The 14,940-nt window shown below is 43.3% G+C and overlaps 1 protein-coding gene across 3 annotated transcripts in view; it reads left to right on the forward strand.

Moving 5' to 3' along the window:
* The first annotated feature begins 10,648 nt into the window (after positions 1–10,648).
* Positions 10,649–14,940, forward strand: part of EXT2 (exostosin glycosyltransferase 2) — a 148,476-nt gene continuing 144,184 nt past the window's right edge. The window contains exon 1 of one of the 3 annotated variants that reach the window (XM_508383.8): positions 10,649–10,847. Coding sequence is in view for 1 of the 3 variants with exons in the window: in XM_003312994.6 (XP_003313042.2) it covers positions 11,248–11,316 (69 nt within the window). In the remaining 2 variants the exon portion in view is untranslated. Of the gene's footprint in view, positions 10,848–10,997; positions 11,317–14,940 lie in introns of those variants that run through there. The other 2 variants (XM_009460273.5, XM_003312994.6) reach the window with 2 other exon arrangements.

A 14,940-nucleotide genomic window follows, 5' to 3' on the forward strand; every position in this document is an offset into this window, starting at 1 on the left:
TTCTTTTGCCTGGAGTGTAGCACTTCAGTGTCCTTTGGTGAGGGTCTGCTGATGATAAACCCTCAGTTTCTGCTTGTCTGTATTTTGCTGTATTTATTTTATTTTATTTTATTTTATTTTATTTTATTTTATTTTATTTTATTTGAGACAGAGTCTCACTCTTTTGCTCAGGCTGGAGTGCAATGGTGTGATCTTTGTTCACTGCAACCTCTGCCTCGCATATTCAAGTGATTCTCGTGCCTCAGCCTCCCAAGTAGCTGGAATTACAGGCATGTGCCACCACACCTAGCTAATTTGCATTTTTAGTAGAGACAGGGTTTCACCATGTTGGCCAGGCTGGTCTCAAACTCCTGACCTCAAGTGATCCACCTGACTTGGCCTCCCAAAGTGCTGGGATTACGGGCATGCGCTACCTCACCTGGCCTGCTCTATTTTTGAAAGAATTTCACTGGGTATAGGATTCCAGGCTAATAGTTATTTTCTGACTTCCATTGTCCCTGTCAAGTAGTCAGCTGTCAGTCTGTGGCTTCTTCAAAGGTGATCTGTTTCCTCTGTCTCAATGCCTTTAAGACATACTCTGATCATTGATGTTATACAGTGTTACTATTATATATCTCGATGGTTTCTTTTTACTGATCTTATTTTGGGTATTGGGATTCTTGCATCTGTGGATTCTTTCAGCAGCTCTGGAAAGTTCTCATCAAATATTTCTTCTGCCTCATTCTCCCTCTTCTCTCCCTCTGGAATTCCTATTAAATGTATGATATAGATCAACTTGCTCTGTCTTCATGTCTCCTAATCTGTTTTTCATATTTTCTTTCTCATCTTTCTGTGCTACATTCAGGGTAATTTGTTTTGGTCTATTTTTCAGTTTAATAATTCTTTCTTTAGCTGGATGTAATCTGCTTTAATCTATTTGAGTTTTAAATTTGAGCAAATATATTTTTATTAGTAGAAGTTCTAAAAGTTATTCTTTATACCTCAAGCTTGTTTTTCATTTTTTAAGATGTAATAAGCATAATAATAATAATAAGTTTATTTTTTGAGACAGAGTCTCACTCTGTTGCCCAGGCTGGAATGCTGAAGTGCAGTGGCATGATTTCAGCTCAGTACAACCTCTGTCTCCCAGGTTCAAGCGATTCTCCTGCCTCAGCCTCTAAAGTAGGTAGGATTACAGGTGTGCACCACCACACCTGGCTAATTTTTGGCATTTTTAGTAGAGATGAGGTTTTGCCATGTTGGCCAGGCTGGTCTCAAACTCCTGGCCTTAAGTGGTCCACTTGCCTCAGACTCCGAAAGTGCTGGGATTACAGGCGGGAACCACCGTACCCGGTCAGTTATTTTTATATACCTCTATGCATCTTTCTATGTATGTATTATTGTATGTATCTATTTCCAGTATTCCAGTGTCTGAAATCTTTGCTGGTTTGTTTCTGCTATTCTGGCTCATGCCTTGATTCTTTGTGAGTTTAGTGATTTTTTATGGTGAGCTGCACATTTTTGGGGGAAATTTATTTGTTGGAATTCTTTGAAGTCTTAGATAAAGACAGATTCCTCAAGAGAGTTTTTGTGTGTTTATTTCTTCCAGGCAACTAGAGGCAATGCCAGTCTTCAAACTAAATATTTAGATTTTTTTGTTGTTGTTGTTGCCATCAGCTGCTGTGAATTTGGCCTGGAAATCTAGTCTGGCAAGAGCCAGCTTTTGGTTACAACTTCTCAGGTTAACTTCCCTCCTTTAACACCAAGGTTTGAGACAGCTTTCCTTGCAGTCTTCTGAAGAGGGAGGAAAGGATGTGAATCTGGTTTAGCCTTATTTTGTGGAGTTAGCTTTTTGGAGTCCTGGCTTTATTGGAGAAGAATTTCCGATTAGATTTCTCATCTCTGGTCAGCCTCCAGGAGACTGGGAAAATAGAAGCTCGAGATCATTGTTTTGGCAAATGCCTCAAGATGAAAGCCAGCATCATAGTTGTCACTCAGTCCCATGCCTGATCATTCCTTTGTTTTGTTCCAGCTAATGCATGTGCTCATGAAAATTGTGTTTTGTTTTGTTTTTTTTGAGATGGAGTTTTGCTCTTGCTGTTCAGGCTGGAGTGCAATAGTGTAATCCTGGCTTACTGCAACCTCTGTCTCCTGGGTTCAAGTGAGTGTCCATCCTCAGCCTCCCAAGTAGCTGGGACTACAGGTGCCCGCCACCACATCCGGCTAATTTTTTTTTTTTTTTAAGACAGTCTTGCTCTGTCGCCCAGGCTAGAGTGCTGTGGCAGGATCTTGGCTCACTGCAAGCTCCGCCTCCCAGGTTCACGCCATTCTCCTGCCTCAGCCCCCCGAGTAGCTGGGACTGCAGGCTCCTGCCACCACACCTGGCTAATTTTTTGTATTTTTTTTTTAGTAGAGATGGGGTTTCACCATGTTAGCCATGATGGTCTTGATCTCCTGACCTCATGATCCACTATTTTTTTTTTTTTTGTATTTTTAGTAGAGACAGGGTTTCACCATGTTGGCCAGGCTGGTCATGTACTGCTGACCTCAGATGATCCCCTTGCCTCGGCTTACCAAAGTGCTGGGAGTACAGGCTGAGCCACCGCGCCTGGCCTGAACATTGTGTTTCAGCATTGTTACTTGTTTTCAGTGTATGTGGTGGGGAGAGGGGGGTCTTTCTTACTGTAAATGACTACGTGGGCTTTCCTTTTGCACTCTCATTTAATCCTGACTTCATCACAAGGCAGATATTGCTGTCCTGGTTATGTTTTTAAGTAGAATTTCCATGGTGTATAGCTTTTCACTATTATGAATAATGCTGCTGTGAACATTCTTGAATATGACTTTTTGGGACACATACATACACATTTCCTTTCAATATGTACCTGCTAGATAATGGGGTAAGCTCAGCTTTAGTAAATACTGCCAGTTTCCTAATATGATTCTACCGATGTATAGAAGTGTATAAAAATTCTATTAGCTCCTCATCCTTGCCAACTTTTAGGTATTATCAGGTAAAAAAGGTATGTAGAAGTATCTCATTGTAGGCTGGGCATGGTGGCTCATGTCTGTAATCCCAGCAGTTTGGGAGGCTGCGGTGAGTGGATCACCTGAGGTCAGGAGCTCGAGACCAGCCTGGCCAACATGGTGAAACCCCATCTCTATTAAAATTACAAAAATTAGCTGGGTGTGGTGGCAGGCACCTGTAATCCCAGCTACTCAGGAGGCTGAGGCAGGAGAATCACTTGAACCCAGGAGGCGGAGGTTGCAGTGAACCGGGATTGCTCCACTGCATTCCAGCCTCGGTGACAGAGCAAGTCTCTGTCTAAAAAAAAAAAAAAGAAAAAAAAAGGAAGCATCTCATTGTAGTCTACATTTTCTTCTGTTCTGGTACAAAAACCATGTAACATTTACCATTTTAACCATTTTTAAGTGTACACTTCAGTAATGTTAAGTACGTTCCCATTGTGGTTAAACAGATCTCCAGGAGTTTTTCGTCCTACAAAACTGAATCTCTACACCAGTTAAACCACTCTTCCTGCATGCTTCCTCTCAGCTCTTGGTAACCACTATTCTACCTTTTGTTTCTATGAATATGACTAAACCTCCTGTAAGTGGAGTCACACAATATTGATCCTTCTGTGAATAGCTTATTTCACTTCACATAATGTCCGTATGGCTCATTCATATCATAGCATTTGATAGGCTATCTTTCCTTGTTAAGGCTGAATAATATTCCATTATATGTCTATACCATATTTTGTTTATCATTCTCCTATCCGTGGTCATTACGTTGCTATCTCCTTTTGGCTTTTGTGAATAGTGCTGCTGACAGAGCAGGAGCATCGCCATCTTGGACAAGCACAGTCATTTTAAAGTTCACATTGATCAAAAACTGCCCAAATCCAAAAGGTGTCTCTCTAATGGCTAAGATCAGCATGACTATAAACTACAAATTGCATTTCTGACCAGAAACATTCCAAACCCTTCCCTTTCTAGAGACATGCCAGCCCCGAGATAACCTCCTCTCCAGCAGGAGAGATGTCAGCCCCAAGGTCACCTCCCCTCTGACCAGAGACATTCCAACCCCGCCATAAACTTCTCCCTTACACAGAAACATTCCAAGCCTGTCATAAGCTGTCTCTCCCTGAACCCTTAAATAATCTTAGTCTGTGAGAGAACATGCTCCTGACCGAAATCAGCCAGAAGCCCCTCTCAGGTTTATTCTCCAAAATAAACCTGTCTTTGACTATTGAGCCACTTTTCATGTTTCTTTCCTCTTTCTTTAACTCATATACTGCTATGAACATGGGTGTGCAGCTATCTCTTGAAGACCCTGCTTTCAATGCTTTTGGGTATACATCCAGAACTGGAATTGTCGGGTCATATGGTCATTCTATTCTTAATTCTTTAAGGAACCATCATACTGTTTTCCATTGCAGTTGCACTATTTTACAGTCCTGCCAACAGTGCACAGGGGTTCCAGTTTCTCCATGTTCTCACTAGCACTTGTTTCTGTTTTTTTGTTGTTGTTGTTGTTGTTGTTTTAAGATGGGGTCTTGCTCTGTTGCCCAGGCTGGAGTGCAGCGGCATGATCTTGGCTCACTGCAACCTCTGCATCCCAGGCTCAAGAGATTCTCCAGCCTCAGCCTCCCAAGTAGCTGGGATTACAGGCACGCATCACCATACCTGGCTAATTTTTGTATTTTAGTAGAGATGAGGTTTCACCATGTTGGCCAGGCTAGTCTTGAACTGTTGACCTCAAGTGATTTGCCCACCTCAGCCTCCCAAAGTGCTGGAATTACCTCACTGGCCTTATATATTTTTTTGATAGCTATCCTAATAGATATGAGACAGTATCTCATTGTGGTTTTCATTTGCATTTCTCTGATAGTTAGTGATGTTTAGCATCTTTTCATACTTGTTGGCCATTTGCATATCCTCATTGGAGGTATCTCTATTCCATGTGGTTTGCATTTCCTGCTGCTAATGATATTGAACAGGTTTTCATGTGTGTGTTGCCCTTTTATGTATATTCTTTTGTGTGGTGTTTGTTTAAGAATTTTGCTCATTTAAAAAATTGTCTTTTTCTAATTGAAGTGTAGGAGTTCTTTATATAGCCTGGAAATGAGTCCTTTGTCAGATACCTTTAAATTATCAACATTCATAGTTAACAAAGTCTAAATTTTACCTTCTTTATCCTCTACCTGAACATGAAATGACCTCAGAACATTGAGCTCTTACTCCTTTACTTTCATCTCATTTGATATTGTTGACTGGTGTATTAGCTACACCTAGTTTTTTTTTTTTTTTGAAATGGAGTCTTGCCCTGTTGCCCAGGCTGGAGTGTAATGGTGCGATCTTGGCTCACTGCAACTTCCACTTCCAGGGTTCAAGCTATTTTCCTGCCTCAGCCTCCTGAGTAGCTGGGATTACAGGCTTGCGCCACCATGCCTGGCTAATTTTTGTATTTTTATTAGAGACAGGGTTTCACCATGTTGGCCAGGCTGGTCTCAAACTCCTGACCTCAAGTGATCCACCTGCCTCAGCTGCCCAAAGTGCTGGGATTACATAGGCATGAGCCACCATGCCCGGCCCTAGTTTTTAAATTTCTAAATTATTTTTCTAGTTTTATACAGTCAGTATTTGTTTTGATTTACCCACAGGTTTATCAGTTTCATTGTTTCCCAGCCCTACATCATTGCAGTACTTCCTTTTGGTTTAAATTTTTTCCTTCCTAACATTCTTAAGAAGTTCCTTTAGGAAGGATCTACTGATGGTAATCTCTTTCTATTTGTATTTGTCTAAGATATCTTTACTTCCCTGTTATTCTTCAAAGATGGTGTTATTGGGTATACAATTATACATCATTAACTATTGCCCTCTCAGCCTTTTTACCATGATTTTTTGGCTTTAGGTTTTTGTTGTTGAGAAGTCTGCTATTAGTCTCATTGTTAGTTCATTGCAGGTGATCATCTCTGCTCAATTTTGGAAAATTCTTAGCTATCATCTCCTTGGATATTACCTTCACCTCCTTTTCTCTATTCCCTCCTTTTAGATATGTGCCATTTTCTTCATCTCTCCTCTCCCTCTCTTAACTTCTCTTTCCTATATTTAATTCCTTTGTTTCCTGTCTTTCAGATCGATCGTTGTTGTTTCTAACCTACTATTTAACTTATGCATTGACTTTTCAATTTCAATGTTTATATTTAGTACATTTTCAGTCTCCTTGGTCTTTTAAAAATATAACATCTTATTTCTTTGTAATGTTTTACATTTCATTTTAAGTCTTTGAGTGCTATAAACATACTTGTTTTATATTTATATATCGTAATTCAATTATATGTAGTTCTTGGGGGTTAAATTTCTGCTGTTTGTGATTTCTGGTGGTTTGTTTTCTCATATGCTTTATAGTTCTGCATTGTGAGTTTACATTTGTCAGGGTTTTATTTGTCAGAATCCTAGGTAGCTTGTGTTGAGGATGTGGGTCTCCAGAGGGGATTTATGTTTCCTTCTGTTGGATGTCTTTGGGTGCTACCAACCTGGGAATACTGTGTGTTACTATCCTGGCTTGGAGCTTCCTAGACCATGCTGGTAGTATAAATTCAAACCCCAGATGGTCATAAAGCTTGATTGCTATGAACTGAATGTTCATCCCCTCCCACACCTCCTTCATATGTTGAAGTCCTAATCCCCAGTGTGATGATTATTGGAGGTGGGGCCTTTGGGATGTAATTAGGTCTTGAGGGTGGAATCCTCATGAGTAGGATTAGTGCCCTGACAAGAAGAGACACAGAAAGGTCTTTTTCTCCACCATATGAGAATATAGCAAGAAGGTAACCCTCTGCAAACCAGGAAAAGAGCCCTCATCAGGAACCAAATTGGCCAGCACCTTTATCTTGGACTTCCTAGCCTCTAGAGCTGGGAGAAATGAATTCCTGTTGTTTAAGCCACCCAGTCTGTGGTATTTTTGTTATAGCAGCCCGAACTGACTAAGACATGCATGTTAAAGATCATCAGTGAGACTCTCTTCTTTTTCCATTCCCTGGACAAGACAGGTAAGTTTCTTTGGTGGATGTTGAGCAAATTTTTTCCAGTATTCCCTGTTGGGTGTAATTCTTTAAGATCCTAGCTTTATGGGTTTCTTTGTATCAGCTTCCTGCCTTGTATGCCCAAGATAGTTGTAGCTTCAATGTCATTTCTATTATTTCAGCTTCATTTTTGACTTTGGATGTTGTCCTTACTTTTTTTTGTGCGTAAGCTCACCTGTTCACTTGAGAAGGTATTCCTTATATTTCACCTGGTTAGGTGTTTTTTAGCCTACCATGCTGCCTGCCAGTGCTGTTTTAAGCTGAGCCAACCTAAGGCCCCACAGATCAATTATATTATGGAGCCCTTTTCTTTAGAGAATATGCCTTTTTCCATTCTTGGATATCTCTGTTACAGTAGACTCTTGAATAATGTGGGGGTTGGGGTGCCAATCCCCTAAGCAGTTGAAAAATGATATATAACTTTTGACTCCCCCAAAACTTAACTACTAATAGCCTTCTGTTGACTGGACACCTTACTGATAATGTAAATAGTCTATTAAACATATTTTATATGTTATATATATTAAATACTGTATTCTTACAATAAAGTAAGAGAAAAGAAAATGTTAGTAAGAAAGTCAAGAGGAAGAAAAATATATTTACTATTCATTAAGTGGAAGTCATAACGATCTTCATCCTCCTCATCTTCATGTTGAGTAGGCCAAGGAGGAGAAGGAAGGGGGGTTGGTCTCACTGTCTCAGGAGTGGCAGAGGCAGAATAGGTAGCAGAGGGGGAAAGAGAAGCTGGAGAGGCAGGCACACTTGGTGTAACTTTTGTTGAAAAAAAATCTGCACAGCAGTGGATCTGCAAAGTTTAAACCTGTGTTGCTCAAGAATCAACTGTATTTAGAGGAAGTGCTAAATATGGGATTCAACCCTACACCAGCTCTTTCTCCTAATTGGAAACTCACTTTCCCCTGATGACACTATTTTCCACGAAAGCCATTCCCTTTCTAACCCTGACTTTCATATTTCCTGACTTACTGGGTAAGGGGGTATCTGTGTAATCTTTGCTTTGCCCTGTACCTTCAAATTCAGTAAAGCAGTATCTTTCTACAACCTCTCCTCCTTCAACTACCAGCTACTAAGACGCTTTTCTGCCTTCTCAGAAACTTCAGGTCCTGGCTTATAATTTATTTCCCCCTCCTCCCTGAAGTCATCCTTGGATACTTTCGCATCATGTAGCTTCTAATTTCACATCTATATTTTCCCACCTCCCTCACTTGCATGGTTTCTATGCCTAGAAATGTAGCCACACTGGATTGAAAAACACTTGCTCTTTCTGATTGCTTTTCCTTCTTTATTTTTATTTATTACTTTTTTTTTTTTTTTTTTTGCAGAGATAGGGGTCTCACTTTTTTGCCTAGGCTGGTATTGAACTTGTGGTCTCAAGTGATCCTCCTGCCTCGGCCTCCCAAAGTGCTGGGGTTGCAGATGTGAGCCATTCTGCCCAGCTGCTTTTCCTTCTTTAACACATGCTCATGACTTTCTTTCTCTGCCTTGAATGCCCTTTTCACCTCTCTGCTTGTCAAAATACTAAGTATCCTCCAGGATAAACAAAGATATCAACTGTTGATTGAACTCTTCCTAGATTTTTCCAGCTGGCTGTCACCTCTTTTTTTTTTTTTTTTTTTGAATTCTGTAGCATTTTGTTTATATTCTTCTATGCCACTTTTTACCTTCTCCTTTGAATAATCTTATTGTCTTATTTCTAGTTAGCTCCTCCCAGTGTCTAGGCATCCTTTCTCCATTCAACAACTATTTATTGAGCAATTAACTATATGCCAGGCATTAGGCAAGTTTAAGGTTATAAAAAATGAAGAAGATAGGCAGCATTGTGTGAGGCTGTGCCTCACACAGTTCTTTAACACGGCAAATTCTCATTTTATAAAAGAACAAAGGATTAATTAAAAACATACATGTTTAAAATACAGATAAATATGGAGAAGAAAAAAAGAGGCCACAATCTTCCAGACCAGATAGGTATTGTTGACTTATTTCAAAAAGTGAAAACAATATTCCCTGGGATAAGATAAATTTGGATACAGTTCCACTGGTGATTGTCACTGCTCTCCACCCATCCAGTTCTCAAATGGGGTGGGTGTGTGCTACATTTTGTATCATTTGCAGGGGGGATTTGATTTGGAAAGCAGAGCAATGCCCCCTTGGATGTGGGGAAGCAGAACATGAGTGTCCCATCCCCAGAATGTTCTCATCCCAATCTCCCTAGATCTGTGACAAGCAGGCATTAACTCACAAAAATATCCCTGGAATCGAGGTTGCTGCCGGAAGCCTCTGTAGGTATCTAGTCTCAGAATCATCACTTTGAATATTTAAGCTATCAGTGACAACTTCCACCAGATGGCGCCAAAGTACATCTGGGACCAGAAGGGATTTGGATCCTGTAGCCAGACCCACAACTCTACCAAACCAACATCGCAGGCCCAGGGGTCATTTCATTAACCTCTCAATAACATCGCTCTGAATTTTAATTTAATTTTTTAGTTTCCACTTACTGCTTTATGACAGCGGTTTTACTGTGCATGTATAGGGCTAAATCATGTAAATAATAGAGAAAGATACAAAACAAAAATGCGTTTTTGTTTTGTTTTGTTTTGTTTTTTGGAGACAGGGTCTTGCTCTATCACCCAGGCTGGAGTGCAGTGGCACGACCACGGCCCACTGCAGCCTTGACCTCCTGGGCTCAAGCAATCTTCCTGCCTCTGCCTCCTAAGTAGTTGGGACTACAAGCGTGTGCTACGATGCCTAGTTAACTTTTTATTTTTTGTAGAGATGGGGTCTTGCTCTGCTGCCCAGGCTGGTCTCAAACTCTTGGGCTCAAGCGATCCTCTCGCTTAGGCCTCCCCAAATGCTGGAATTACAGGCGTGAGCCACCTTGCCTCGCCATAAATGCTTCCATTTCCGCCTCGACAACTACTCCACCTGAAGCTGTTCATTTCTTCTTGCATTCCTTCCAGAAAAAAGTTATACACACGCCTGAATATAAGCACCTACTTTATATATTTCTCCCTCTTGTTTTTGCATATGCATAGTTTACCTAAAAGTGACGGTACTTGCCCGCTGTTTTGGACTACGCTTTGATCTTAACTAATATCTTGGAGATATTTCCTTACCCAAATATATTGCACTATCTCACATTATTCAAATCAATCAAATTCCGTAATTTATTTCGATTGTGTCTAGCATTTCGCTATGATTAGAAAGAATGCTGTCATGGAAATTTTTGACAAACATTGTTGAGAATATCCATAGGGCAAACTCCGTACAGAGAGCTTGTTGGAATGAAGGGTACCACCAGCATTTTCCGTTTGATGGATAGTACCAAATTGCCCTCCAGGAATGTTATACGCTCACCAGAACTGATTATAATAAAACGTCTACATATTTGTTAGTTTTATAAGCAACGCGTGGTGTCTCGTTTGGGTTTAAGGATTCTTTAATTATGAATGAGGCTGTCTGAGCATTTCACTGCGGAGCCTGAGCGCGCCTGCCTGGGAAAACACTGCAGCGGTGCTCTGACTCCTCCTGTCCAGCAGGAGGCGCGGCCCGGCAGCTCCCGCATGCGCAGTGCGCTCGGTGTCAGACGGCCCGGATCCCGGTTACCGGCCCCTCGCTCGCTGCTCGCCAGCCCAGACTCGGCCCTGGCGGTGGCGGCTGGCGATTCGGACCGATCCGACCTGGGCGGAGGTGGCCCGCGCCCCGCGGCATGAGCCGGTGACCAAGCTCGGGGCCGAGCGGGAGGCAGCCGTGGCCGAGGTAAGCGCGGCGCTCCAGGGCGGCGGCCGGGCGGGCGCTGAGGCGAGGGCTCGGGCCTCCGGGGGCCGCGGCTGGGTCGGGACAAGGGCCGAGGGAGCGCTGCCGCGCGGAGGCTCCGTGGAGGCCCGTGGGCTGCGAGAGGCCACCCCCAGCCCCGCCGGGGCTGTGACAATGACTGCCCGCTTTTGGAGCGCTCCGATTTCCACTCCTGCTTCTCCTTCTCCTCCGGCGGCGGCCGCGCTTTCAGCATCTTGGTACCCACCTGTTCTCCTAGCCAACCTTCGCCCCCAGTCCGCTCCTTCCTTTCCTCCTGCGACCCGCCCTCCGCCCTCCGCCGTGACCCCTCCCTTCCTGCTGCCACCTTCCCGCCAGCCACAGGGATCTGATTCCTCCCAGGGGGATGTCCTGCGCCTCAGGGTCCGGTGGTGGCCTGCGGCATCCCTTGCGGTGCCAGAAGCCGTGGGACGAGGTAGGGAAGGGGCCAGGGGCATGTTAGGCCGGGGACTGGGTGGTCGGGGGCGTGTTAGGCCGGGGACTGGGTGACCGGGAACTAGATGGCCGGGGGCGTGTTAGGCCGGGGACTGGGTGGCCGGGGTCATGTTGGGCCAGGCACTAGGTGGCTGGGGGCGTGTTAGGCAGGGGACCGGGTGGCCGGGGGCCTGTCAGGACGGGGCAGGAGTATGTTAGACTGCGGACTAGATTGCTGGTGGCATGTTAGGCCAGGGACTAGGTGGCCCGGGGGTGTGTCGGGCCGGGGCCAGGGGCATGTTAGTCTCGGGACTAGGTGGCCAGAAGCACACTGGCTCTGGGCTTCAACTTGAAGTCCAGAGGTGTTTGGGGCTATGTTACATTCGGTGGGAACCAGATCTAAACACACAATTTTGAGAATCAAAGAATTGCTTGGTGTTACTGATTGGGCAATGCTAATCTAGAAAGGTTCTTGACTTATTTATGTGAAGATATGGTCTTGAAATATGTACATTTAAATTCTTCTTGTAAGTCTTAACTTCTTGTAAGTCAGGTAAGTGCTCTATGTACTTTAACTGGGCTTAGTTTTTAACTTTCAGAACTCAAAGGCTATTCACTGTAATAAAATAGATGATTCAGTTTCCATCATTCACTTTCCCCGACTTCCTGGTTGCATGTGAGGGTATGAATGGATAATCAGTTTTGGGGCCAGACTGCCATGCTGTGAATCCTAGCTTTGGCATTTCCAGTTGTGTAATATTGGGCCAGGTACTTAAACTTTCTGTTGTACTATCCCCATCTGTAAAATGAGGGTAATAATAGCTTGGCTTATAGTGCTATTATGAAGATTAAATAAGTTAACACTATAAAGTGCTTAAAACAGACCCTGGCATGTAGTAAGTGCTTAGTAAGATTTATATATTAATTATGTAATGACACACATTGTCTTATGGTATAATTCCCATGATTAAAAGGGCATTGTTTTTAATTGAAAATAATTTTTAGGGGCATTTAGCCATGACATAACTTTAATTATAAAGAATCCTATCAAGTAAGGCAATGAATTGTGGCTTTTTTTGCTTTTGCTTGTATTTGGTTCCTCTGTTTTTCGGAATGGTTGGGTTAAGATCCAGTGTGGCAGTGGCCCCAGGAGTTCAGCTGTAAGGCCCTTTCTAAAAAGGTTAAGAAGAGGCCAGGCACGGTGGCTCACGCCTGTAATCCCAACACTTTGGGAGGCCGAGGTGGGTGGATCACTTGAGGCCAGGAGTTCAAGACCAGCTGGCCAACATGATGAAAACTTGTCTCTACTAAAAATACAAAAAAGTTAGCTGGATGTGGTAGCACATGCTTGTAATCCCAGCTACTTGGGAGGCTGAGGTTGTAGTGAGTTGAGATTGTGCCACTGCACTCCAGCCTGAGTGACAGAGCAAGACTCCATCTCAAAAAATAAATAAATAAATAAATAAAATAAAAAGGTTGAAATGACAAGAGACTGTGACTGAAAATATTGGACTAAGTGGGTTGGCTATAACCTGAAGCACCAAGGAAAGGTTATTCAGGCAAATTTTAGGAATAAATAATTCCAGGAACAGAAAATGCATCTCATCCTCACAATAGGTTGGGGTTAAAAGACTTTTCCAGTGACTCAGTGCTTGACAGCTAGCCAGATGATTCCAGTGTTTTGCAGGGGCAGGTTTGATGTGTTTCAAGGTGATAAAGTTTGTAGGGCTGAAATTCTTGTTTTGATCCAGGTTATGGTATTGTATGGAATAAACCTTCATTAGTAGGAGATTCCTTTCAGTCTGTCATCTTCCAGGGATTTTAACTTCTTGGTGGTAGGGAGCAGTCTCACTGGACAGAAAGATTATGACTTGTTTCCTCGGATGATGGTTTGGAGATACTCCATCTCTCTGTGCTTTGGCATGTGAAAACTGTTTTGGGAGGATTGTTTCTGTGTGTTACAGGGGTGAGTTTGGAGTGTCCTGAGTCGGGAGCACTGTCACTTCAGTCTAGGCTGGCAGTTTTACAAAAGGGGTCCAGTATAGCACAGGTTTATAAAGGCAGGGGTGCAGCCTGGGCACGGTGGCTCAATCCTGTAATCTCAGCACTTTGGGAGGCTGAGGTAGGTGGATTACCTGAGGTCAGGAGTTCAAGACGAGCCTGGCCAACTTGGCAAAACTCCGTCTCTACTAAAAAATACAAAAAATTAGCCGGGGATGGTGGTGGGCGCCTGTAATCCCAGTGACTTGGGAGGCTGAGGCACGAGAATCGCTTGAACCCAGGAGGCAGAGGTTGCAGTGAGCCAAGATGACACCACTGCACTCCAGCCTGGGCAACAGAGAGAGATTCTGTCTCAAAAAAAAAAAAAAAAAAAGCAGGGATGGGGAAAGTAATGGTGCTCTTTGGATGTGTTTGCATATGGTGGGTGGTGGGAGAGGAGGGTGTTCAGGGGTGGGTACAGAAAATTCAGAGTCTATGGAAATATCTAGTCATTCCCCCTCCTCCTTTGGAAATTCCTTCCTATTTAGGAAAGATAATAGTCAGAGGCTGTCACATATAATAACTCAAAACTTGGATGCTAAACCGTTTGCACCTATGGAACTGGGAAGGATACAGACATTTGTTCGTTCAACAAATATTTATGTTTATATTAAATATGTTCTATTTTCTTTTTTCTCCTTGGAGACAGGGTCTCCATTGTCGCCCAGACTGGAGTACAGTGACGCAGTCATGGCTCACTGCAGCCTCAACCTCCCGGGTTCAAGAAACCCTCCCACCTCAGCCTCCCAAGTAGCTGGGAGTGTAGTTGTGCACCACCACACCTGGCTAATTTTTGTTTTTTTTTTTTGTTTGTTTGTTCATTTTTGAGACGGAGTCTCGCACTTTCATCCAGGCTGGACTGCAGTGGCGCGATCTCGGTTCACTGCAAGCTCCGCCTCCCAGGTTCATGCCATTCTCCTGCCTCAGCCTCCCGAGTAGCTGGGACTACAGGCACCCACCACCATGCCTGGCTAATTTTTTGTGTTTTTAGTAGAGATGGGGTTTCACTGTGTTAGCCAGGATGGTCTCGATCTCCTGATCTTGTGATTCGCCCGCCTCCACCTCCCAAAGTGCTGGGATTACAGGCGTGAGCCACTGTGCCTGGCTTAATTTTTATATTTTTTAGTAGAGACAGGGTCTCGCTATGTTGCCCAGGCTGGTCTCAAACTGCTGAACTCAAGTGGTTCTTCTGCCTCAGCCTCCCAAAGTGCTGGGATTACAGGTTTGAGCCACTGCGTCTGGCTTAAATATATGCTCTAGATTTGGTATTAGATGCTAGGAATACTGAGCAGAGATGAACAACTGATTACAGGAAAAATCACAACCAGTAGAGGAGACAGACTTGCAAATACTTAACCAATTCATAAAATGTGGCAAGTGCTAGAATGAAGTGTATGAAAGGTGATGTGGGTGCTCACAGGGAAGATCCTCTCTCTGTAAAGCACTGCTTAGTAAGGGGCTTTTCCCCTTTCTTTTCTCATTCTTTCCCTCTCATTTCTTCTATTGTTTATTCCACCTCAAGTGCTTGCTTTTATTCCTCAGAGTTTGATACAGATGTGTGGGAGTTCGCTTAGCTTGTGTCGAC

This window comes from Pan troglodytes, chromosome 9, assembly GCF_028858775.2.
Source record: "Pan troglodytes isolate AG18354 chromosome 9, NHGRI_mPanTro3-v2.0_pri, whole genome shotgun sequence".
NCBI lineage: Eukaryota > Metazoa > Chordata > Mammalia > Primates > Hominidae > Pan > Pan troglodytes.